This window comes from Panthera pardus, unplaced genomic scaffold, assembly GCF_024362965.1.
Source record: "Panthera pardus isolate Hobbes unplaced genomic scaffold, ASM2436296v1 HiC_scaffold_12, whole genome shotgun sequence".
Lineage (NCBI taxonomy): Eukaryota > Metazoa > Chordata > Mammalia > Carnivora > Felidae > Panthera > Panthera pardus.
This window is the reverse complement of record NW_026526677.1, coordinates 18,607,552-18,632,105: the sequence shown is the minus strand read 5'-3', so window position 1 is coordinate 18,632,105 and position 24,554 is coordinate 18,607,552. Positions and strand designations below refer to the sequence as shown.

The following is a 24,554-nucleotide window of genomic DNA, read 5'->3' as shown; positions in this document are numbered from 1 at the left end:
CCCCTCCCCTGCAGTCAGCTCGGGCTTCGTTCTGCCTCCACCCACCTAACACGTTTGAGCCCATATCTGGTTGGGCCTTGGTCTAAGGCCTGCGCTGTATCTGCTCTAGCTAGGGGCTGTTCTAGGCTGATAACCGAGGAAGGATTGGGCAGAGGGACAGAATCAGCTGCACACATAAATGTGGGTTTTTTTAAAAAAAGGTGTTTTTTTTTAACGTTTATTTTTGAGAGACAGAGCACGAGCAGGGCAGGGGCAGAGAGAGGGGGACACAGAATCCGAAGCAGGCTCCAGGCCCTGAGCTGTGAGCACAGAGCCTGACGCGGGGCTCGAACTCACCAACTGCGAGAACATGAGCTGAGCCCAAGCTGGATGTTTAACCAACTGAGCCACCCAGGTGCCCCCAAACAGAAATGTGTTTAATCAGGCTCTGCCGGTTCTAAGTTGTGACCCTGGGCATAATCCCTCCTAGAGCCTGTTTCCTGATCTTCAGAAGGGGGTTACTCCTACCTTCTACATTCTCAGGATCACCCTGGAGCCTTCCCGGTAGGGTAGGGGTGGGAATCCAGGTGACCCGAAGCCCCGAGGGCTGCCTCTCATGAGCCCAGCATGGTTCATTTACCTGTCTGTTTTCCTGGTGCAGCATGAACGGTCCCCTTCCCCTCTGGACACCCGGAGGCTCACCAGGCCGTTGAGTTCTTGGCTCCTGGCCTGGTGTGCTGGGTTGCCCGGGGGCAGTAGCCTGTCTAGGGGAGCGGGCCAGAGGCCCCACCTGACTGTCTGAGACCGAGGTGGTGCCCCCCACCCCCAGCAGGTCCCTATGCTCACAATTCTTGGAATGCCAAGCCTGGCCCTGGGGCCCACTGGGGACACAGATCCCTTTCTACAGTGCTACACACCTTTCCTTTCCATGCCTATCTGTCTGCACATGGGACCTTCTCACGGTGATAGTAATCACACGCTTCCCTTTATTGTGCGAGAGCATTTTTATTCCTCAAACCCCCCACCTCCCTGTAAGGCAGGAATGAACTGTTATTATCCTAGAGAAGGAAGGGGGCTTGCCCAGGCCCGCTGCTGGGACTCACGACCTCTCCACCCAGCCCCGTTCCCCCATCCACGGTGTTTGCAGTCTTGGCTACATTTTGCCTTGCAGAGACATGCCCACCGGGAATGGGGAGCCCGGTTGAGAGGAGGTAGAGGTCTCCAGGGTGAAGGGTCCTAGATTCCTGCCCCAGGAGATCCGGGAGCCGGCATAGGGCCTACCCCACTGCACAGATAGGGAAACTAAAGTTTAGGGAAGAGCTGTGATTAGAAGGTAGAGGGTAGCCCAGGTTGAGCTCTGTTCCTTTCTTCTTCCCCTTCCCCAGGGCCCTGAGGGCTCAAGTTGGGGAACTCCGTGGGGCTGTTTGGGACCTGGGTGCTCATTTTGGATTAGCCACTGCAGGCTGAGGTCATGTCCTCTGCCTGCTTCAGCAATCTTCGGGGTCTGTGAGTGCCTCTAGTATCCCCTCTGGTGATACAGACCCAGACTTCTCAGAAGGGGAATCTCAGAGGGGGCAGTTTCCGGCCATGGCTCTGCCTGGTGCTCCCAGAATCTGGGGGAGGCCAAGGCTGAGGAGAATGTTCTGGGGAGGGGATGGGCCATTGTTAATGGCTGGTGGGGGAAGGACAGTGCGGGTAAGAACTGGAGGGCACCAGTCTCAGGGAGGGCACAGGGGAGGCAGGCTGTTGGCTAGAGGAGATGGTAGGGGGAGGCCGAGCTGGGCTGGCTCCTGGGGTGGGATCCTGCTTGGGTAAGCAGGGACTTCATTCCTGGCCGGGTTTTGCCTTAGGCTTCCCTGGGGACTTCCTGTGCAGACCAGAGAGGGCTGGAGTCCTGGATGCACAGAAGGCTCCCTTCACCTAGGATCTGTGTCCCTCCCTCTCTCCCTGTCATTCTCTGTCTCTCTTTCCTTACCTCTCCCCTGTCCCGCCCAGCAACACCCCCTACCAGTCTACCTCTGCCTACCCACCAAGTACCTCTGAAGCCAGAAGGTCTCTGGAGGTACCGAGACCCAAAGCCACCCTGGCTGGCTCTGCCCAGGCCTGGGGCTCTCTGTCCCTGGGAATAGAGCCATAACAGGCTGTGCCCCGGCTGTCGGGTGTCTGGGCTGCCTAAATGGCCACCACCCTGCCCGGGAACCTGGGGCTTGGGTTCTACCCACCACATGGGAAGTACAGCCCTTCATCCCAGGCTTGGAGGTCCCAGATGCCTACAGCTGACTGTGGAAATGGATTTCCCCAGGCTGCTCCTTGCTGGAACTGGGACCTGCTATAGGGAAGGCTGGCTAGGCTGGAGCCGGGGGCCTGTATGCTGGTGAGGTTGCCCTGGACATTCCGGACTTCAGAGGCTCTAAGGAGGAAGGATGCGCGAGAAGGAGGCTTGAGAGCTGGTCTTGAACACAGGGAGAGACAGGGGCCAGGGCAAAGCTCAGAGGAAGCCACGGGGGGAAATAGGGACAGATACACGGGGGAAGAGGCAGGGGAGGGGAAGGACTGAAGGAAAAAGCAGAGAGCCCCGCTCTTCCCTTCTCTCCTGGCCTGAGCCACTTTAGTTGGGTCCCAGCCAGGAAGACCCCCATGCCCCCAGAGCTCATGGGGTTCGAGACCTGCTCCTGCCCTCCACCCTTGGCCCCATCTTTTCTGTGTCTCCCTCCAAGGACCCATGAGAGAGACAGTCCCCATACCCGTGTGCGCAGCACTTTTCCTGGACTGCGTCTCATTCACCCCGCCCCCGTGTCTGTCCCTGGCTCTTCCCATCAAATATCCCTGGAGCCAGAATGCCTCTCAGGCCTAGAGGCGCTGAGAACTGTAGCCTTGGGAGGTGGGAGGTATTAGTCCATTTTACAGATGAGGGAACTGAGGCCTAGAAAAGTTTAGTGGCAGTTAGGAGTAGACAGAGCTAGGGTTTGACCCCACGGCTGTCTGATGCCCACCCTAACTCCTCATGCCGAGATAATTAGGGCTGCCAGACAGCCCCTGAAAGAGTCTGTGCAGGAGAATGTTCTGGGAAGGCTGCCTGGAGGAGGTAGCATCTCTGCTGCCTTTTTTCTTTCTTCCTGAACCCAGTGCCTAGGGACAGGATGCTGTGACCAAAGAGCTTGCCTGATGCCATGCGGGGTCCCTTCCTTCTCCCTGATTGCCTCCCTAGGGCACACTTAGCACCCAGCCTCAGAGTCTTACGAACCCCAGCCCTGACGCAGAGGTTAACCCTTTGCTAACCGCCTGCCTCCAGGCTCTGTGATGGGTGTGCGAGCTGGTCCCTGGCTCTCGAGTGTGGTTCCAGAATGTCTTCAGTTGGTTGGGAGGCCAGACTGTAAAACCCAGTGAACTTGGGTTAGGCCTTGGCGAAACTATTTTAGTTGGCTATCATTTGTAACTTTGTTTCTGCAGGCAGTGTAGATGACAGCAAAGGGTCGGACTGGTGGGGTTCAACTCCCAGCTTTACGGTCTGTGTCACCTTGGGCAAGTCCCTTTCCCACCCCGAGCCTCAGTTTCTCCCTCCGTAAAATGGAGATAAAAGCAGAAGCCACCTCGTCGGGTCATCGCAAGGGTGAACTGAGCCGTGTGACGCGCTTGGCATGATTGCTGGTGACAGGTAACTGCAAAAATGTCAGCTTTGGTTAGTATTGGCTGGGTGCCGCTTTAAGATGATGTTGGTGTGTGATTGCTCCCGTTCACATCCGGGTCCCTCCAAACGGGGCACTCCCTGAGGGCAGGGGGGTCTCCTCCTTCCTCCCCGTGTCCGGCTCAGGGCCTGCCTGGAGTTGGAGATTCAATGGCCTGCGGTGGGCTCGGCGCAGGACGCAAACTCTGAGCGGAGACAGCCACTTGGGAGCCCCCGGGCGGGCCGCCCCTCGGGCCGCAAAGTAGGCAGGACCCTGGACTCCAGGGTTAGGGGGTCTGGAACGCAAAGCTCATGTGACAAGGGCAAGGGCCACCACCTTCCTGGGCCCCCGCTGATAACCCAGGATGACGAAGCCACGCTTTCCGCTTCACCGAGCAGCATGGGGTTGATTGGCTGAAGTTAGCGAAGCATCGCTGCCTCGGAGATGCTTCCGTAAACGCTCATGCCATCCATCGGTCTTCCCTCTGCCCGATGTCTGTTTCAGGTTTGCGGGGACAGGAACCTTCCTGGGGCAGTTTGCGGGAAGCCGTGTGTGTCCTACGTCTCAAGGGACAGTCTTCGTGCACACCCTCCTCCTGCCGTGTGAGGAGGGGAGTCATTTCGCCTGACTCTTCCCACAGCCCCCCGTCTCTGTGTGCTTGCATCCGAGCGTTTGGCAAGCTGATCCCACCATTTCCCCGGCCAAGGCTTGATAGCCCCATTTTACAGATGAGGACACTGAGGCTCAAGGTGGGTAGGCACCTTGCCAAAAGTCACACAGCTCTGTGAAGTGGGATTGGAATTTAGGTCTCTCTCAATTCAAAGGCCATACTGTGACCTGGTTCATTGTTCTGTCCTCTGCCACGGGGATGGGGAGGGGTCCTCGGAAGGTGGCTAAATTCTGAGGGCCCATCCGGGTCTTCCTGTTAGGGGCCCTCGAATCTGAGGCTCCTGGATAGCCTCTCAGAGAGTTCTAAATATTCCTCCAAGTTAGGGCTTCCCAGCCGATGTGGTGAGTGTCCCCAATGTGTTGAGATGGTTGGTTATCTTCTCAGCCCATGGGGACAGAGCCCTGGGCTGGCCAACTCAGACCAGGAGCATTCCTCTCTATCCACCCCAGGGACCAAACAGATACTTCTCTACATGTATCGTTATGTGAAACAGGTTGGGAAGGAGATGGCTCTAACCAATCCCCTCCCTTCCCCCACCATACATACTGAGCACACACATTCCCCAGAAGGGTGGGGATTCATAGTCCTCTCTGGGCCTCAGTCTTTTCATCTGAGAAATGGGGACAAAGTAGGTGATGTCAAAGGCATCCTTCTGGCACTGTGAGTCAAAATATATAAGCCCTAGGATCAGCATTGGGAGGGGGCAGGGCCTGCATGGGGCCCAAGTAGCCTGCTAAGAAGGCCAAAAACAGTCCAGAAAGGGAGCCATGGACAGGGAGAGGTCAGAGGCTATGGTTCAGCCTCAGTTTGAGCCTTTGGCTGCATGGTGCCAGGTGGGGAGGCTGGAAGGCTCAAGGTGTCTGCGCTTCTTGGTGTCGTACCGTCTGTAAAGTGGCCTCGTCCTCCTCATGCTAATGGCCTGCCGGTCTCATTGCTTGGGTTTCAGAGCAGAGCCTCGCAGGAAGGGCCACATCTGTCAGCCTCATCAGCCACGCTGAAAGAACACTCTGGCCAGGATTGGTGGGGCTGATCTTTTCCTTCCTGACAGGAAGCCAAGAAGCAGCCTTGGAGCCATGGCGGGATGAGGGGCAGGCAGGCAGGGGTGCGGAAGGGTGGGCTGAGCTGGCTCCACCATCTACTTCATTCACTTCGGCAGCAGGTGAGGAGGAGGGAGCTTAGCCACTTACTTGTGTGGCCTTGGGCGGGTCACTGAACGCCTGAGACTCAGTTTCCTTATCTATTAAATGGGTATGACAGTATCTCTGTGGGGTTCGTTACAGAGATTAAATAAGAGACAGTGGGAATGGTATGATACAAACTATAAGGTGCTGTTACTCCTGTGCCACAGTCCGGCCAGGCATGGTGGCTGCCTGCGTTCCTGGGGTGTCCCTGGCCTTCTTCCTCCAAATGCCAGGAGTCAGTCCCAGCTCCAGGTGTTAAGGTCCTTAGGAGAGGACCTGTCACCTGGGCTCATGGGATGGTGCGGCAGAAGCGGGTTCCGTATCTGTAAGACAAACAGGAGGGCCTGGGGCTCTAAGATCCTGTGATTCCTGGGAGGGTCTGGTCTGAGTGTCTTCTGACCCGGGATGGCGGAGGTGGTGGCATTCGTACCCCCGTGTGAGAGATGAGATGGGAAGGCTCGGAGAGGTTCTGTGATCCCCTTGCTCAAGGTCACACAGCTAGTTGGAAGCAGAGCTGGGATTCAGACTCAGGTCTTAAAGGAAACATGAGCCTAATCACGTTCTATGGCCTTGTGATTTTCCTGTTGCCCAGAGAAACGGCCTATTATACTTTTTCTTTTCTCTTTTAACAACAACAACAACAAAAGGGAAGATTGGGGAATGAAAAATAAGATCATGCAGAGGTCAAAAAGCCAGCTCCCGGTGCCAGCCGAGGTTTCAGGAAACACATCACCTGCCCCACATGAAAACAAACACAGCCACCTGTGACCAGCCTCTTTTCATGGATGACCAGGACAAAGTCCAGAGAACTGGGGAGCTGAGTGGCTGAGGACTAGTTTGCAGGTGGAGAGCCCGCAGGATAGGCCGGTTTCCAGAAACCAACAGCCAGGCCAGGCTTTCTCTGAGTTCCTGGTGAGATCAGGTGAGATCAGTTGTCAACTCACCAAACTGGCTGGACCTCCAGGCCTCAGGCAGGCCTCTGAGACACAGCCAGAGGCTCAGAGACAGAGGCACCGCCCATGCTCAGGTCAGAGGCCCTGTTCCTTGGCCGGCCCAGCCCTGCCCTGCCCTGTTTAACCCCTACCCTCTTGCCCAGGAGCAGCAGCGGTCACACTCTGGCACGGAGGCCCCCAGGCCAGGCATACATTTGGAGGCTGGATCCAGCCCCCTCGCGCCCCCCCCCCACCCCCGGTGAGAGCGCTTTGGACTGTTGGTCAGGAAATCAATGACTCTGGGTAGTAATCATCATTGTTGTAATTTGATAGCATTTATTTGACACTTCCTGGGGGCCAGGCACTTTACAGATAAGATATTAGCTCCTGGAAGCCTTGCCATAATCCATTAGTCCATTTTACAAGTGGGAAAGCTGAGGCACCGTGGTGAAGTGATTGCTCAAGGGCACATAGCTGGCTACGATGCGCAGATTTGGTATCTTCAGGCAGGGAGGGCGGGAGGGATGGCCAGGGTGCCCAGCACAGACTGAGCCCTACTATGCATAAACCTGACTGTGGTTCGTCTTCATACCTGTGTGGGGCAGGTACGTTTACTATGCCCATCTGCTGACAGAGGCAGCTCTGTAGTGTTTCCCAAGGCGATGTGGCTGAGCTGAGGCATATGAGGCAGCTCGGGGGTGGGAACGAAGGGCTGCCGTGTGACTGTCCTATACCTGTCTATGCAGAAGGCCCGGGGAGCCAGGACAGGCAGCAGGTGGCCTGGGGATGTCCAAGTCCTCCCTGTGCGTCAGCCCTGATCTTGCTGTGTGACTTGTGAGCTCTTGCTGTCTCCATCCCCTCTGGGAAATGCGGGGATCTGGAAGGTCTTCTGCAGAACAGATATTCCTCCTGGGATAAATCACCCCGGTGTTGTGTGGGGGAGGGGTGGCGTGAGCCTCTAGCAAGAGGAGCAGAGGTACAGGGAACTTCGTGTGAGATTCTCCCCAGCCAGGCCCTGCTGCCCCAGGACCCGCAGGCCTGTCTGCGTCGCACTGGAAGCAGAGGGACCAGGCCACGCTGGGGACCAGGCCGATGGAAGTGGGTCTCAACACATTAGCATCCCCTGGAAACTTAAAAGACCTTGTAGTCTGGACTGTAACCCAGACCAATTTAATCAGGATCTCGGGGAGTGGGGGGCAGGCACGAGCAAGCTGTACAGCTTCCAGGGTGATTCTACGCACAGCTGAGATTGGGGACCACTGCCCTAAGCCAGTTGGGAGATGGGCGAAGTACGAACCTCTTGGCTTTCCAGGGTGAGTGACCCAGGGAAAGCACGCGCCTGCCCATCTGCATCTAGGGATAGGGCTCCCAGCTTTTCTGACCTAGAGGAGATTAAAATCCATTCTTGGGAGTAAGCAGCCTCCCCTTCCCATAAACCAACAACGTCATTCTTAAGGACCAGAAACCTCCAGGTGCAGGATCAAAGTTGGTTTGTCTCATCTCCTCTGAGAAAACTTTCCTGAGCTCCCCAGACACCCCCTTCCCCTTCCTTCTTCCTGCAAATACATACCGAGCGCTTAGCACGTACTAGGCACAGCTCCAGGCTCTGGGATCCGGGGTGAGCGAGACAGACACAGCCCTCCCCTGAAGGAGCCATGTTCTAATGGGGGCTCTAGACGCACTAAGTGAACCAATAAGCTAACTGCGGTGAGCAGGCCATGTGATAGGCCCCAGTGTCCAGGGTGCTGTTCCTTACAGTCAACAGGGGAGACCCCCTCACCCCAACCTGAGATGTGGACAACTTGGTTGGGGCAGGGACGGGGGCTGGATGTTGGCATGTTTGGATTCTGCTGTGCAGATGAGGTGTTCAGGGAAGGCCTCAGGGAGGAGGGAACTTGACCTATAGGAAGTGGAGGAACCAGCCGGGAGCTTTGGGGGAACCACTAGGACAAAGGCTCTGAAGCAGGCAAGGACCTAGTGTACCAAGTCACAGAAAAGAGTGGCCTTAGGAATGAGCGCGTGTATGGGGAGGGCCAAGGCGTGCGGTGCTGAGGACAGGGGAGGGGCAGGGCAAACCAGACGGGGCCCCGCCTGCTGCCTAAGAGGCTGGATTTTATAGGGGACATGTTGGCTACGTCAAGGTTACAGGGCTGCAGGCAGGGGAGTGACAAGGTCTGGTTTACGGTTTTCAAACCCCTTCCTGCAGCGTGGATGAGGGATGGGGGAGGACAGGAGTGGAGCCTGTGACCAGCAGGGAGCTGCACTGGTCCAGGCAGGAGGTGAGATTTGGGCTGGGTGAGGTGTGGGACTAGAGGAGACACCTTCAGGCTGCGGGATGAGGGGGAGGAGGGAGAGGGAGTGTGGGTGGGTATGGCTTTTGGGTGTTTGGTCTGGGACAATTGTTGGGTGGAAAGGCCATCCCCACCCCATCCCTGGCCCCCGAACCCTGCAGCACGTAGAATCCTTAGCGCCGGCCCCCGAGCAGGCGCCTCTGGTCTGGCATTTCCTAAGACGTGCTCCGTGTGGCCTTGAGGGCTATTAAGTGAAAAGTGGTTTCAGTTCAGTGTTTGCCGCGGCGATCTTGAGGATGTTAACAGCCTAGTGTGTGGTGGCTCTCGGGGAGAAGAAGTGGCACTTTACACACCCGGTGACAGCAAACCTTCTGTTCTTAACAGCGCGTCTTCGAGGACTCATTGTGAGGCGCCACTCCAGGAAACGCTGATCTGGTTCCAGCCCGGCATCGCACAGGTGAGGAGGCGGGCCCAGGGAGGGCGGTCACCGCGCTGGGTCCGGTACCCCGTGTCCCACCAGAGTGGGCACTGAACCCGCACCTCCCCACTCTGGGCCTGCCGGTGCCGCTCCGTCACGTAACTGTTTTCCACGAGGCCGTTTGGGGACATGCGTGTTCCAGGGTCAGGCTGGAGGGCCCCTGCCAGACCGAGCCTCCTACCCTACGAGTGCAAATTCTCAGGTGCCCCACACGGACAGCGGTGCTCACGAAGACACCAGGTCTTTCCCAGTCCTGCTTCCTGTACCCAGGGGGCTTCGGGGAAAGTGAAGGAGCCTTGGCGGTGGGTCCTGGCACCCAGAGCTGGCTCAGGGAGCTCGCCCCACAAAACCCCCACCCCACCCCTTGGATGAGGACAGAGGAGGTCTAAAAACAGTCTCCGCTGACTCAGGGGCCGTGGGTATCAGACCCCTTTCAGGTGGCTGGGCGCTTGAAAGTCCACGTGTTTTATCTGGAAGTCCCTCCTCACTTCACCATCCCTCCATTCTCCCCTCCACCCATCCCTCCATCCGTCTGTCCATCATCCTTCCATCCACCCAGCCCGCCAGTTATCCCTGCATCCTCCCACCGCCAACCCCCATCCGTGGCTCTGTCCAGCCACCCGTTCCATCTTTGATTCTGCAACATTTGCCGGGAGCCTACTTTGGTCTCATAAATAATACATAGTCTTTCCCCTCAAAGTATCACGGTCCACAGGGGAGATGGACAATGAAGTAGACAATTACCATACAGCATCATGAATTCTAGTGGTAACCTCCATTTATTGAAAGCCTACCATATGCCAGGCATTTGATCCACATTATCTAATTTAATCTCCGGACAAAGCTTCCAAATGGGTTTCATTTTCCTCCTTTCAAAAATGAGTAAGGTGACGCTCAGAGAGGTTAAGTCAGCTGTTCAAGATCACGCAGCTGGGAGATGAGAGAATTACATTCAAACCCAGGCAGGCCCTCTAATGCCGGAACCTGTTCTTGGAACAACGAATCCAGTATCCGAAGCTATTGGAAGGAAGCAGAGAGGGGGCGTGGCTAAGCAGCAATCTGTGTTGACAGGGACTAGGTGACTATGGTGGTAGAGACAAGGCTGGCTGGAGTAGAGGCGTCTTCCTGGAGGTGGTTTCTGAAGTCAGTCTTGAAGGATGAGCAGGCGTTGGTAAAATATCAGCGCAGTAATCTCTCAGTACAAATTGATTAGGCGTAAAATGGTGTATTTGGTCAATTTAAATTGTGGTTGCTTAGAAATGGTCAATTTACCTGCTATAAAGTATAACATAAAACAGTCCCTCCTACCTACTGCTCAGACAGCTGTCGGAGACTGCTCTGGAATTTTCCAATAAAACGCGCATTCGTGTCATTCCCTTGTATCGTCGGCCATCCGTACACGCTTGCCAGGAGGCGTGGGCAGACCCACCAGTGTTTACGGAAAGTATACACAAGGAAGCATAACATTCTCTTCAACTTCATCTGCAAATGAAACCCTCACCCCTTACTTCTTCCACAAGTACCGATCGACACAGGCCCAGGGAGCCCTGACCGTACGAGGTACTGACTTATCCGTTTACAGCAGTGGGTTCAGTCAGGCCCCTCACTCTGTAGGTGAGGAGAACGAGGACCTAGAAGTCCCTTCCCTGTGGCCACGTGTTGGCAGAGCCAGTATTTGAACTCTTATCCGGGGTCCTCTGTCTCCTCCCTGACTGCAGTTCCTTACGTTCAACTTTTGCCACCTCTATGTGCTACAAAATCTTTTTATGTTTTTTCCCCAACTATTTAAAAATGTGCAATCTGTTCTTAGGTCGCAAGTTGTACAAAAAATAGGTGGTGGGTTGGATTTGCTCCACAGACCCAGTTGGCCAACTCTCACCCCACACCAGCCCTTCCGCCTGTCTCGTGGATGAGAAGACTGAGGCTCAGATCCCCAGGCCTTCTGACCCCAACTCTGGGAGCTCCCTGATGTTGCTGCCACACCCCGTCTCAGAGCCACCGGGGCACGTTCTCAGCCTGGGCTGTGACCCCGGACCTTCTTGGGGCTACCCATCTCCTCCGTGTCGCTTTGAGGGGGAAATGTCTGTACCTTACAGGGAAGAGAGACTTTGCACCCTTGGATGTTGGCCAGTGTGCCACTGGTTCTGGGCACCTTCTCCTCCCTCAGGAGATCCCCAGGGAGCCTCTGGGGCTTCCCAGATTGGCCAAACTGCCTGCCAGTCATGGGGCTGCTGGCTCCTGTTCTAACATCTGAGCCCCACCCCCCCTCCCCAGCTGCCTCCCAGAGAAGATGGGGTGGCCTAAGGGGTTAGGTGGCCTGAATTCTGCCCTTGCTGGTCAACATACCAGTGACTGGGGACAAGCTCCTTCACCCTTCTGTGCCTTTCTTTGCTTATAGGACACGGAAGGGCTTTGCCCAATGTCTAGTACAATTCATGTGAGTGCCCGAGACCAGCGAGGTTGCTCAGAGTCTGGAGCATCCGTGAATACCAGTTTAGCAGGTTCTGTCTCCTTCTTGCCCGCTTGGGAATCCCAGCCGTCCCCAGAGATCCCTTTATATAGTCGAGGCCACTCAGACAGGACGCACTTCACAGGGGAAGGGTCTTGGGCTCTGGAGCCCACCCCTGCTTGGGCACTGTGCGGCTTGGATGAGTTACTTCACCTCTCTGAGCCGCGGCCTCCAGGGATAGGAACACCTCCCTCGCTTTCTGGGCGCGTGAGACGCGGGTGGCCTCCTGGAGTCGGTGCCACTCATTGGCGGCCTCTCTTCCTCACTCAGCGGGCCCAGACTTTACTCTCGTCCGCCAACTGCCCTTTCTTTCCTGAGCACCCACAACCCTGTGAGGCTGCCCTGGCGCCCCAGCCTGAGCAGAGGATGTGGAAGTGGAATGTGTAGAAACTCCCTTCCCGTACTGCCTAGAAACAGACAGACAACGGTTGCCAAAGACCGTTTGCGTGTGTCTCCGGTTGCACAAGATCCCAGCGCGCGCTGCTCGGGCCCTTGGCCGCTGCCAGAGCTCCGCGAGGCTCTTCCAGTGAATCGTGACCTGTCTGTAGACTGCTTGGGGCTCAGCCTGGGTCAGCCCCCCGGGGCGTCCCGCGTCACTTACAGGGAGGAGACCTAGCCAGGCTAGCATGAGAAACACGCCCCCTTCCCCTCCAAGAGAGACTCTTTCCTCTGCTGTTTCTTGTTCCGCACAAGTTCATGAAGAACCTGTGGTCTTCTGTGCTGGAGGGGGGAGAAGAGAACAGTCACGCTCCTTCATGGGGACCGTCCCCTGCAGGTCTCCCTCAGGCCAGGCCTCGGTTCAAGGTCTCAGATCTCTAGACCTCCTGACACAGGGAGCCCCTGTTCTCCCCGCTCCGGATCTGGGATAGGCCCCGGGGGGAGTTGCTATGGCCGGGATTTCCCTGGCTCCTAACTCCCCGTTGTTGTCCCTGCGTTTCTCAGACCCCAGCCTTGGACCCTGGTAGACTGGAAGAGCCGTTCAGGCCCCTCTCCTCACGTTGTACTTGAATCCCCGCAAGCCTTTGTTCAGGCTTTGCTTCCATGCCACTTGTAACAGGGCGCTCATTACCACTCAGATAGCCTTTTCCTTCTTTGGACGGCTTTGCTTCATGTTGTGCCCAAATGCGACGCGCAGAAAGGCAGCTGAGGAAAATGTTCTCTAATTGAGACGTGAGAAAACTGAACTGGGTCCCTTGGGAGGTGGTGGGTCCTCCCCCTTAAGCCCTCTCCCCCGTTACTGGAGGTGCGGAAAGTCAAAGCGGAGCTCCCACTGGCAAGGATGATAGAAGATTATTACATGCAGAAAAGGCAGAGGGGACCTCCATATGGACAGGATGTATTCACAAGGCTTAGGGCTGCCTTTTACCCTTGCAAGAGGAGGAAGGGGTAAAGCCCACCCCTTGGCCCTCCTCCCCTCTGCTCTGTGGCCTGCCCCTCCACCTCCCGTCCGCAGGCCAGTGGGAACGGCACTGGGCCCAGTGCCTGCTTCCCCACCCCCAAGCCCAGCTCTGCCCATGCAGCTGCCCCATGCAGCTGTCCCGGCCCCAGCTGCCCGGCCCTGGCTCCTTTCGCCCCACGGAGCCCAAGAGCTGGGCTGTTGTCATTCCTGGATTGTGTGTCTTCAGGGAGGGGGCGAGGGCAGCCAGCTTCCAGCTTCCCTCTTCCGGCCTGAGGTCCATCAGTGTGGGGAGGTACAGCCAGTGTGCTCAAGCACAGTTTGTGTCTCAGAAGCACGAGTGTATTGCCCAGGAAAACAGTGAAAAATTGGGAACAACCATGGGTCTAATCATAGAGTATTGATTACATGCTTTGTGATATATCTGTATCCGGGACTTTAACCCTAGGATCCTTGGGGGTTCCTGAGCGAGCTTTGTGGGGCCTATAAACCTCCGGAAATTATTTGCAAAATGCTGCCTATACATGAGTTTTCTGGAGGAATCTCGCCCTCCAAAGTGTCAAATGATCAGCAGTATGGAATCCTACACAACATGTAAAGTTGTGTCATAGAACATTTTATCAGCATGCAGAGATAGTATATTGTAGAATGAAAAAGGCGGGTTACAAACCACTCTATACAGTATGAGCCCGGTTTTGTTTAAAACCATCTGTTAAACACACATGCTGGAAGTATAGCTCCTAAAATGATGACAGTTTTTATCTTTGGGGTAAGATAAAAGTTTTTGTTCCCTTTGTGTTATTCTGTATTCGTTGGATATTCTACCGTGCATATTTGTTCCTTCTTTGAGGAAAAGGTGGAGGGCGCACTCGGTCCATTTTCTAAGAAGCCAGAACTCTCCTTCTCTCCCAGCAGCCCCCTGGCCCCAGACGGGGCTGCAAATCTGTGCCATAAGCTGTGGTCTCACCTCTGAGTCTCCAGCAACCACCTGCCAACTTCCTTGCCTCCTCCCTTTGACCAGCATCCATCTGGGCATTTCCAAAGCCCAAGAGGGTCCTACGTGACTTCCCTCCAGGCCCTGCCCAGTTGAGTGGCCAACCCAGACTAACTGTCAAACATCAGGCAACCGAGATGGCCTGTAGGCCCGCACTTCCTGGCTGTGTGGCTTTGGGCCAGTCATCGAACCTCTCTGGGCCTCCGGGTACCATAAAACAAGACCTCGTGTTAGTTCCTCCCTCTGGGATTGCCGTGAGGATGAGCTGGGATGATTTGGGGGCCGCTGGGTCACTGATAGCGGTCAGCATTGTTCCCTTTCCGCCTGGCCCAGCCTGGCCCTGACCTACCTGCCTTCTCTCCCCTCCCCAGGGAGCTCCAGGACCAGCAGGATGGGGTCAGCCTGTGTCAAAGTCACCAAATACTTTCTCTTCCTCTTCAACTTGCTCTTCTTTGTAAGTACGACCAAGCACCAGACGATTGCCTCCAACAGAGACTCTCCTCCTGGGGGCAGCCCAGCCTGAGGACCCTCCAGACGCTCCAGGCCAGCGATGGCAGTGGGACGTGGTCAGCGAGGGCCGAGGACAGACCACTGCAAACGGAACTGGGTGGGGCAGCCGGGAGATAGCCTCCCCTCCAGCTGGTTCTGTGGTGGAGCACTGGATGCCTCTCCCAGCTGTCCCCTCTCCTGTCCCCAGCACCGCGGTCCTGGGCAGTCAGGGTTGGAAGTAGGCACGGGTGTGGAAGAGCCCCCTGGGTGTCCCCTAACTCATCAGCAGGGAGTTCTCTGAAATCTTTCTTGTCCTGTCCTGTCCTGGCCCTCCCCCTACCTGTGTCCCCTCTGAAGAACTCCTGTTACGGTTCGAGATTTCAGCTGCCCCCCTCCTCCCTCACGCCCGTTGTGGGGGGCACACCCAAGCTCCCAGAGGGTGTGCAGGAGAGACCAGGCTTGGGGCCAGCATGGGGACCCAGTCCCCCTTCACCAGACCCACCCTGGCAGGCCTCACCAGGTCCCCAAGCCATGGGGCCGCCCAGATGTAAGCCCAGTGCACATCTGGAGCTGGTTTTCCTGGGGCCTCAATTTTCCTCTCTGGCCTGGCACTGACTGATTCTTCCTGCTTGGAGTCGCAAGGATGATGTTGGGGTGTGCGTGTGTGTGTGTGTGTGACAGAGAGAGAGACAGGGTGTGTGTGAGTGTGTATGAGTGTATGTGTGTGAGTGTGTATGAGGATGGACGTGTGTATGAGTGTAGGAGCAATGGGTGTGAGTGTTCATGCATGTGTGATGCGGTGGGGGGGGAGTGTGACGCATGTGTGTAACTGTACTTGTGTGTATGTATTAATGTGTGTGATGGGCAAGGGAAGAGTGATACGTGTTCATGTGCATGTGAGTGCACGTGTGTGAATGTACACGTATGTGCACGAGTGTGTGACTATACACGTATGCATGAGTTGTGAATGTACACGCGTGTGTGAGCGTGTGTGTGAATGTATGCGTGCGCGCGCGCGCGCGTGTGTGTGTGTGTGTGTGTGTGTGTGTGTGTGTGTGTGATGGGGTGGGGGAGTGGCCTGAGAGGCCCTCCTGGGCCCAGGGTGGTGCTAGGGGCTATGTCTCCTCTGTGTTGCTGGTTTACCCTATACTGTTAAAAATCAGGCTGAAAAAGAAGATATTTATTATGATCCGACTTAATTTTTAAAAGTTACGCACACACACACGAATATTTCTGAGAGGGGAAGAAAATGCCTCTCCGTGTTAGTGTTGGGATTCCTCAGAACTTGGATTTTATTCTGGGTGCTTCTCTGCGTTTTCCAAATCTTCCTACAATACACATGAATTACTTGTGGGGAAAAGACGTTTTATGTCAAGTTACACAGGATTGTAGACAGTTTGGAAAGTGAAGAGTCATTCTAAATCCCCCCTCATAACCGTAACCCAACAGATATTTATGAGTGTGTTGGCACACGCAAACACACACACACCCTTATGTGCATGCACGTGCACGCACAGCTGTGGTGCTGCCTGTTGGGCCGTTTGTCCACCCAGCCCCCTCCTCTGAGACTTTGCTGTGGCTCTTGTCCTCCCCGGATGGCAGCCGGGTCTAGAAGCTACCGCAGCCAGGGCCTGGGCACCTGGGCTTCCCCAGCTTGGCGGTCAGGTCCCTCCTGGCTGGGCCAGGCCTCTGGAAAACAGTTGCCGATGCAGCAGGAGCCAAGCCTTCCCTGGCAGGTGCTTGGTTCCTGGGCCTCCTCCTGGCTTCAAGTCCGGCCAGGACTGGGGGGACAGGAGGGTGGGAGTGCTGTGGTTCTACCCGTGGGGACTCTAGGGACTGAAGACAGGGGTCTGGGCTACAGCCTGGGGAGCGCCGGGGTTTGGAGTCCAGGGACACAGACAGCCCGTCTCACCCCGTGCAGTGGGAGGGAGGGGGTAGAGACTGGAGAAAGGAAGCAGGCTTGATGGTTTTGGCCGAGGGGTCCCTTCCCATCCTGCTCCTAGCCTGCCCCGTGGAGCCAGAGGCTGGAAAAGCTTGTCTCCGGCCAGAGTTTTGGGGGCTGGCAGGAGTCAGGTGTTAACTCCCCGCGTGCTGGGGTCCAGAATGGCCGATCAGGATGTGAGAGGGGGTGGGCAGGGAGAAGGGGAGCTTTCATCAGAGGAGGGAGAGGGGAAAGGAGAGACTCAGAGGGACAGTGCACGTTTGTTCGTTCACTCACTCCTCCCTCGTTCGCCATGTGTGTCCTAGACACCTGTGCATATTCAGACCCTGTCATGGGTCCCGGGTAGTCGCTCACCAACAGAAGGGCCATGGTTTCTGTCCTACGTTCTTGGTGGAGCTGGGGGGGCTCCAGTCAAGTATTTCTTCAAATGGATGATAAGACGGCATTTGTCCCGTGTGCTGGGCATGAAGGATACGGCCCCCAGGAGAGGTGGTAATAGGGCACTTGACCTTGTCAGGATGGCCAGCTGCAGCTCCCTGGAGTTACGTGTGGGGGGTGGGGAGAGAGGAGTCCGGGCTTCTGCATGAGTCCCGTATGGGGGCAGGGGGCAGAGTGGGGCTTTCCGGGGTGCGGGCCTTGCAAGCCTTCCAGGAAGGATTCTGGTTTTATTTGGTGCATGGTGGGAAGTAGTTACGTGATCAGACTTGTGGTTTGGAAGAGTCGCTCTGGCTGCTGTGTGTGTTCGCATATGCATACGTGTACACGTGTTCATCCTTGCCAGGCTCCCTGCTGACCCTGGGCTTCCCAGAAAATTGCCCAGTCAGCTTTTCTTAGGTTCACAGAAACCCAGAAGCCGCTTGCTGATGCCGTACTGTTCTGGGGGAAGCCGTTGCTATAAGGGTCCTGGCTCCCGGCTGAGCCCTGAGGGGAGATTCTGGTGGACCTGGGGGGCTGGGCGTTGTCGGTTAAGGTGGGGGTGCCCCATGGTCTCAGCCTTGGTTCACAGAGAAAGAGAGTGCCAGGGTGCCTCCGCCATTCTGGTTGGCTGCCTGGCTGGGGCTGTTCCTGGCTGACTCACAGCCTGGCGGCTGGTCCAGCCACACAGATGTCAGTCTTTGGACATCAGACCCACATGGGGCTGAATGGATGAGTGCCGGGGACTTCCTTTTTGGGTGTCTTGAGGCGAGCCGAGGAAGTTAGCTGGGAAGTCCTGGATTTTGACCTACTTGGGATTATGTTTGCCCACAGGGAGTTTTCTGTCCTGCCCTGTGAGTGTAGGGAGTGAGCAAGTCAGGGGCTATGCCATACGGGTCAGAGGTGCACAGGAGCAGACTGTGGGCCTGACGCCTGGCCATCGGCCAGCTGTGCTGTGAGGGGCAGAGTTGGGGTGGGCAGGGCCTCAGGAGTCTTTGGGAATCAAACTCCCAAGTTCTGTAAAGTCCTGCTTCCTCCCAGCAAGCTATATAGTCCGAGGCACCCCCACCTGACTCGAGCCCTCTGGCTCAGCAGGGTCCCAGTAGCCTCACTGTCCCCAGAGGCTGGCTTTCCAGGTGAAGACCCAGGACAGACCCCGGGTATCCCTGCTGAGGCCACCATCTGGCCTAGAGTAATAGACCTGGCTTTCAGCCCCTGATGGGAGGAATGGGCGACCTCCGGCAAATCGGGGCGTCAGTTTCCCCATCTGCAAAATGACAGTAACAGGGCCCATCTGGCAAGGAGGGAGGAGGGGACTCATGACCTGCTGGGAGACAGTGGGGGAAAAATGTAGGGTTGCCATCAGCTGCTATTGTCTCTAAGGGGGTCAAGACTAGGGCAAGGTGCGTGAGGCACTCACTTGGGGATGAGAAATAGCCCCGCGCTGTGCCCTCTCAGGGCTCTGCTCTTTTCAGAAGGAAAAACATCACTGGTACCGATCCTGCCTTTATTTAAAAGTTTGATATTTTGTTCATCATAGATTTTTTTTTTTTTAATTTTTTTTTTTAACGTTTATTTTTGAGACAGAGACAGAGCATGAACGGGGGGAGGGTCAGAGAGAGAGGGAGACACAGAATCTGAAACAGGCTCCAGGCTCCGAGCTGTCAGCACAGAGCCCGACGCGAGGCTCGAACCCCCGGACCGCGAGATCATGACCTGAGCCGAAGTCGACCGCCCAACCGACTGAGCCACCCAGGCGCCCCATTCATTCATCATAGATTTTTAAAATGAATTTTGGTTTTTAAAAAGTAATTGCTGCAAATTCTTATCTTGGGCTGTGTGTGTGTGTGTGTGTGTGTCCTCTTAATTTTTATGCCCAAGGCAAGCACCCCGTTTTCCTTACTGTGGTCCTGGCTCCAGCTTTAATGACAGCACAGCAAGGCTGTTCAAGCCCCGTGGGCTGGGGTGCTCACCCCACGCTGAGGCTCAATCAGCAGCTGCTGGCCTCGCAGCTTAGGACCTGATGGCTGAGCGGGGAGCCCAGGGCCTGTGATGGAGGCGGGAGGTGGCATGCTAGGACCCTCAGGTGGGCTCAGGCCAGACCCCAGGTGAAGGCCAGCATTGTGGGGTGATGCAGGGTCCTCTGCTCCCAAAGGGAACCTGTGCTCTTGCCCCGGCTACAGGCACTTCCCCAGCCTTTGCTGGCTTGGGGGGATGTGAGCCTCTGCTGGGGTCCCACCTGGGGAGTAGGCTCAGGTTGGGGGCCACCCTGGTGTGAGGCAGGGAATCCCTGGGCCTATGCCACCCATTCTCCCCAGGTTTACCTTTCTACTCCTGCCTTTACAGTGGGTTCCGGATCTCGTTCATTTCCTGAGCACTCAGCACCTGGTGAGATAGGTGCCCTGGGGATACAGAGCTGCATACAGCCCAGCCCTGCCCTCAGGGAGCTCACCATGTAGCCTGAGGACACACACAGCTGGTGAAAGCCAGTAGGAGGGGCGCCTGGGTGGCTCAGTCCCCTGGTTTGAACTTCCATCTAGAGATTTCCGCTCAGGTCATGATCTCACGGGTTTGTGGGATTCAGCTGGGAGTCTGCTGACAGTGTGGAGCCTGTCTGAGATTCTCTCTCTCCCTCTCTCTCTGCCCCTCCCCACTCTCGTGTGTAGGCACGCTTTCTGTCTCTCAAAATAAGTAAGTTAACATTGAAAAAATAAAAGAAAATAAAGCCAGCGGGAATGGCTGTTCAGAAGGTTGCAGGAGTGGTTGCCACAGAGTAGGGGCCCCTTGGCCGGCCTGGGGGAGTCAGGGGGGCTCCTGTGGAAGCCGAGCTCTGAGGGGCAAGTGGCAAGTGGGCCTTGATGTTCAAGTCCGTGCAGGGTTTTCCCCAGAGGTGGTTTGGGATGTTTGTGGCCCCTGAGATGGGCTGGGGGTGAGGGGGGATGGCCCTGGGGAAGAGCCAGGAGGTAAAGCAGGAGGGCATCCCTGGGGGGAGGCTGATTGACTTGGTTTAACCACCCATGGGCCTACGGTGGGGGAGACTGGAGGCAGGCCCTGCTGTCTGGATGGCTGGGGTGCACCGGGACTTGGGGTGCAGGGCCTGAGGCCACCCTGACATCCCTGGGCTGGGGCGGGGATGGAGGTGGTGCTCCCCCTTCCCCCCGCCGTGTCCTCCTGGCCTGGCTGCAGGGGCAGCCCGCGGGGCCCTCAGAGGCCCCCATTGACTGCACCCTCTCTTTCCAGATCCTGGGCGCGGTGATCCTGGGTTTCGGGGTGTGGATCCTGGCCGACAGGAGCAGTTTCATCTCTGTGCTGCGTAAGGACCCCTCTGATCCCCCTGCCCGGCTGGCTCTGGAGTGGCGGTCCGGGGCAGCAGGCAGGGCCACCACACGAGGACTTGAGCCTCAAAGCCGGTCCCTCTTCCAGCTGCCCTCAGGGCCTGGCCCAAGTCCTGTGCTGAGCACTCTGCCCTGGGCCCCCTCTGCAGGGGTTTTCAGAAGGAATTTTCTCTCCCTCCCTAAACAAAGCTGCTGTTGTCTGGAGAACAGTGGGGGGTTGAGGGAGGCTTGCTCTCCCATTCCCGGCCCTTCCCTCAGCCCTGACCTTGAGAAAGCCTCTTATATTCTCCTTCCCTCCATTTGCCGGCTCAGCAAAATGTGGGCAACAGTCCCTCCCCAGTCAGTTTAGGTAGATGGAGGAAAGGCCGGGAAAGACGGATTGTCAGGAGTTGGTGACATGCCTACTATGTGCCTGGTGCCAGACAGACTCATGGGGCCTGTGGGCTGAGGAGGAAACCACCGGGCACAGCAACCATTGTTTGTGTTCCTTATGCGCCAGGCATGGGGCCAAACGTTTTACACATGACAATTGCCTTAGTCCCTCAAGAGCCCCGTGAGGTAGGGACGCTTCTGTTCCTGCCTTACAAATGAAGAAAGGAGGCTCAGAGGAGTGATGTCCCTGGCTCAAGTTCACTTAGCTTCGAGTGACAGGTGTGAGATTCGAACCCCGAGAGCTTTGGTCCTGAACGCTGCCCATGGTAGGGGACCCACAGCAGGGAGGCCCCTTCTCTCACTCTTGAAGCAGGAGGAAAGAAGCCCAAGGCACTCTTGCACCGCTGACAAGAGCCCTTCCAGGTCTACACACACACACACACACACACACACACACACACACACACACACACACACACACACACACACACACAGCCTCCTCCAGGAAGCCTGCCAGGCTTGCTGCACTGATCTCATGGCTGCCCTGAGGTGGAAGGGAGGCACGGCCGAGGGCCCCCGAGTAGCACAGGGATGCCACTCCCATCAGTGAGTGCATCCTTGGCTCGCTTCCCTCCCAGCTGCTGCTGAGGCAGCAGGTTTGGACTCAGGCCCGTGACAGCTGCTTGATTTGAATAAAGCGGAACCAGGCTAGGATGGGTGATGGAGAGGCCACACCTGTCACTGTGCCCCCAGGGGGCTAGGCTGCCCCTCAGACCTGAAAGGAAGCAAGGACGGTCCACCCTCCAGCCACATCCGATGTGGCCTGGGGCTGGTAGTCTGGCCTCTTCCTGAGGGGCGGCAGACTGTACCCCCATTCTGGGGCTAGGGTCTGCATTTCCCACCCCAGCGGGGTGCCCACGCTCCCCGTGCCCACTCTCCATGGGCCCTGATGAGGCCCAGGCTCCCCACTTCCTGGCCATGGCCTACACCCAGCAAGCACTACGCCATGGGGCAGAGTCTAAGGTCCGGCTTGCCCACTGCATCCCTGCCCTCTGCACCTTGCCCCAGGCTCCAGGAACCTCCTGCCGCTTCTCCCGCCTCCTCCCATATCAGTTCTCAGACTCTGGAGCTGCCAGAATTTAGAGGTCCCCTAGGGGCACCTGGAATGTTTTCACAAATACAAGGGCCCCCAGGGATCTGACTCCATTGATGTGTGGGTGGGGGCCTGGAGTACTATGGTTTTGAAAAAGCTCCCCAGGTGCTTCCCCAGCCAGGGCTTGTAAACACTAACCTACCAGAGGAAAAAGACTTACTAAGAATCACACACAAAGTGAGGCTCAGAGCTGGGACCTGTGTCCCTGGCCTGCATGACATAGCTCTTCCCTTACCTAACCGTGGGTCCACGGGGCGAGGCGTTACATCTTACAGTGGGGGAAACTGAGGCACAGGAAGGGGAAGTAACTTGTCCAAGGACACACAGCTAGGAGGCAGAGCTGGGATATGAACCAGGTGGCATGGGTCCTGAGCTCCCGGAGCCCCAAGCCCCTGTCCTGCAGGGTCCCACACATTCATGCCTTAACTAGAGGAAGCGAGTGCAGTGGTTAGGGGCACAGACTCTGGAGCTGGGCTGCCATGGTTTGAATCCTGTCTCTGCTGCTTACTTACTAGCTGGGTAATCCTGGGCAAGTTACCTCACCTCTCTGTGCCTCTTTATCTGGAAAATGGGGATAATAGAATATACTTCAAGGTTATTGTGAGAAATGCAGTGAGTTCATACATGAAAAGCATTTAGAACAGCTCCTGGTGAAAAGTAAGCCCTACACAAGTGATTACATTTATAACAACATCTTTAAGAAGTAGGATTTCGTTCCATTTCACAGAGCAAGAAATAGAGGCCAGAGAATGGCTTGCCCAGGCTGAGCCTGTTAGCAGCAGAGCTGGGATTTGAGCCCCAGTCCCTTTCGGTCTGGGTCCTTCCTACCTCACTGGTAGCTGCCAGGCCTGGTGAGACCAAGATGTTTCTGCTGTGCACAGTGGAGGGCCACCCCAGAATGTCCACTTGTCCCCTTCCTAAGTCAAGATGCTGAGACCAGGGCCAGCCTGAGACCGTGGGTGAGGTCAGGGACTGGTGTCCACTAACTGTTCTGAGAAACTGCGACCCCACATCTGGGCTGGCCTCCTGGGGGAGAACCCGAGTTGGGGGTCTCAGCCCTGGGCACCTGGGTCGCCTGTTAGCCTCGCTGGGCTTCAAGGCTCGTAGGGACAAATCGGGATGTAAATCTACCCTCATCGGGCTGTTGTGGAAATTAAGCAGATGATTCGGATAAAGGGCCTTGTTCTGGCTGGCACACAGTGGATTCTAGGCAGTGCCAGTGTCTTTATTCTGGGAGGTGTCCCTGGGAGGAACCCAAACCCGGGAAGCTTAGAGAAAGTGACCCTTGACGGCCTCCCCCCTGCCTGTGCCGATTGCCGAGAGCCTGGAATGAAAACTGGTTCAGTGCCCGGAGCCCCCCACACTCACCACAGCAGGGGCACTGCCCGCCTGCCTGGGGGCTCCTGTGAGGAACTGGGCGGAGGCAGCCCAGCCCTGGCACCCCGAGAATGGGGTGGGCTGTCCAGGGCTTTTCCGGAGCTCCAGAACACTCTGTCTGTGACCAGGAAGTGGAACTGAATCAGGCCCTCCTATCCACCCACATTTCGGCTTTGTAGTTTTTTCTTAAGGGCACTAACACCCCCTCGGTGGCCAGGGTGGGGATCTCAGCTTCTCCGAGGTCCCCCAGAGAGCCGGCCAGTGTTCTCCCTGCTGACGGTCACTTGTGTCAGCCCTGGCCAAGGCTGAGTCATTAGGAGAGCAGGTTAAACTTCCAGATTCCAGGTGGTCCCCAGGGAAGTCTGTTAGTTGTGACAGACCCAGGAATCCACACCAATACACTCCAGGCTGCCCACCAGGTTTCTGGAAACATCCTGTCCCGGCTGTCTCCCTGAGAGTGCAGGGGCTGTCGTGGGAGGAGTCCGCAGCCCCTGCCAATGGGAGGCACGTGACGGCCTCCGGGTAGAGCGCATCCCAGGCCGGCAGGCTGGAGGCGGGCAGGAGCTGTGCCCTGTTGTCGCGAGTGATGTGATGGGCTTCTTGGGAAATGTTGGTCACGTGCTCTGTTGGAACCCCGACCTGCACCCGCTGGGGTGGACTCGGCCCGCCCGAGGCCCTGAAGAGGGTCTCGTGCCATCAGGCCCCTCGCTCTGCTTCACGCATATTTCTGCCAGACTCACACCCTCGCCTTCTGTCTCCTTCAAATACGTCAGGCCCACTGCTTCCTCCTTGCTGTTCCCACGGCCTGGACTGCCTTCCCCTCAGGTCTTCACCAGGTCACTTCTCCGTCCTGGTCTCAGTTCACATGTCAGCTGCTCAGACCGGCCTCCCCGACCCAGCCAACCCACTCCCTGCCCCGTGGTTCTCTACCTGAGCCGGCCTCCGTGGCTTCTTGGCCTGCCCCCAAACCAGAGATCTGTACTGTTTACATATGGCCCCCCACGCCCCAGCCCACTGGAGGTCAGCTCCTCGGTGTCAGGACCTCATCAGTCTGTACCCCCAGCAGCCCAGCACGACGTCTGGCATGCAGCGGGCACCTGGTAGGTTTGTTGGCTGAGTGAATGAACGAGCATCACGCCTACGTCGGCATGCGTGCCCCATGCGTCAGCGGAAAGAGCGTGGAATTGGGGGCGTGCAGCTTTCCACACCCCAGCTCGGCGCTTGCCCCTGGGCCTCTCTGAGCCTCTGTGAGGTGGCTGTGCCCCAGCCTACCAGGCAGGATGACGTCAGAGCTAGAGACGAGGCAGGATGACGTCAGAGCTAGAGACGGTGTGCGTGAGGCTCTGGAGGGCAGAGTGGGCCGGAGAGGCTGGGGTT

At 56.8% G+C, this 24,554-nt stretch overlaps 1 protein-coding gene across 4 annotated transcripts in view; it reads left to right on the top strand.

Moving 5' to 3' along the window:
- Positions 1-24,554, top strand: part of CD82 (CD82 molecule) — a 50,999-nt gene that overhangs the window by 11,944 nt on the left and 14,501 nt on the right. The window contains exons 2-5 of one of the 4 annotated variants that reach the window (XM_053899814.1): positions 4,149-4,393; positions 9,103-9,175; positions 14,467-14,549; positions 20,181-20,253. In XM_053899814.1, the coding sequence (XP_053755789.1) occupies positions 14,487-14,549; positions 20,181-20,253 (136 nt within the window). In that variant the 5' untranslated portion in view covers positions 4,149-4,393; positions 9,103-9,175; positions 14,467-14,486. Of the gene's footprint in view, positions 1-4,148; positions 4,394-6,393; positions 6,418-9,102; positions 9,176-14,466; positions 14,550-20,180; positions 20,254-24,554 lie in introns of those variants that run through there. The other 3 variants (XM_019470179.2, XM_019470178.2, XM_019470181.2) reach the window with 3 other exon arrangements.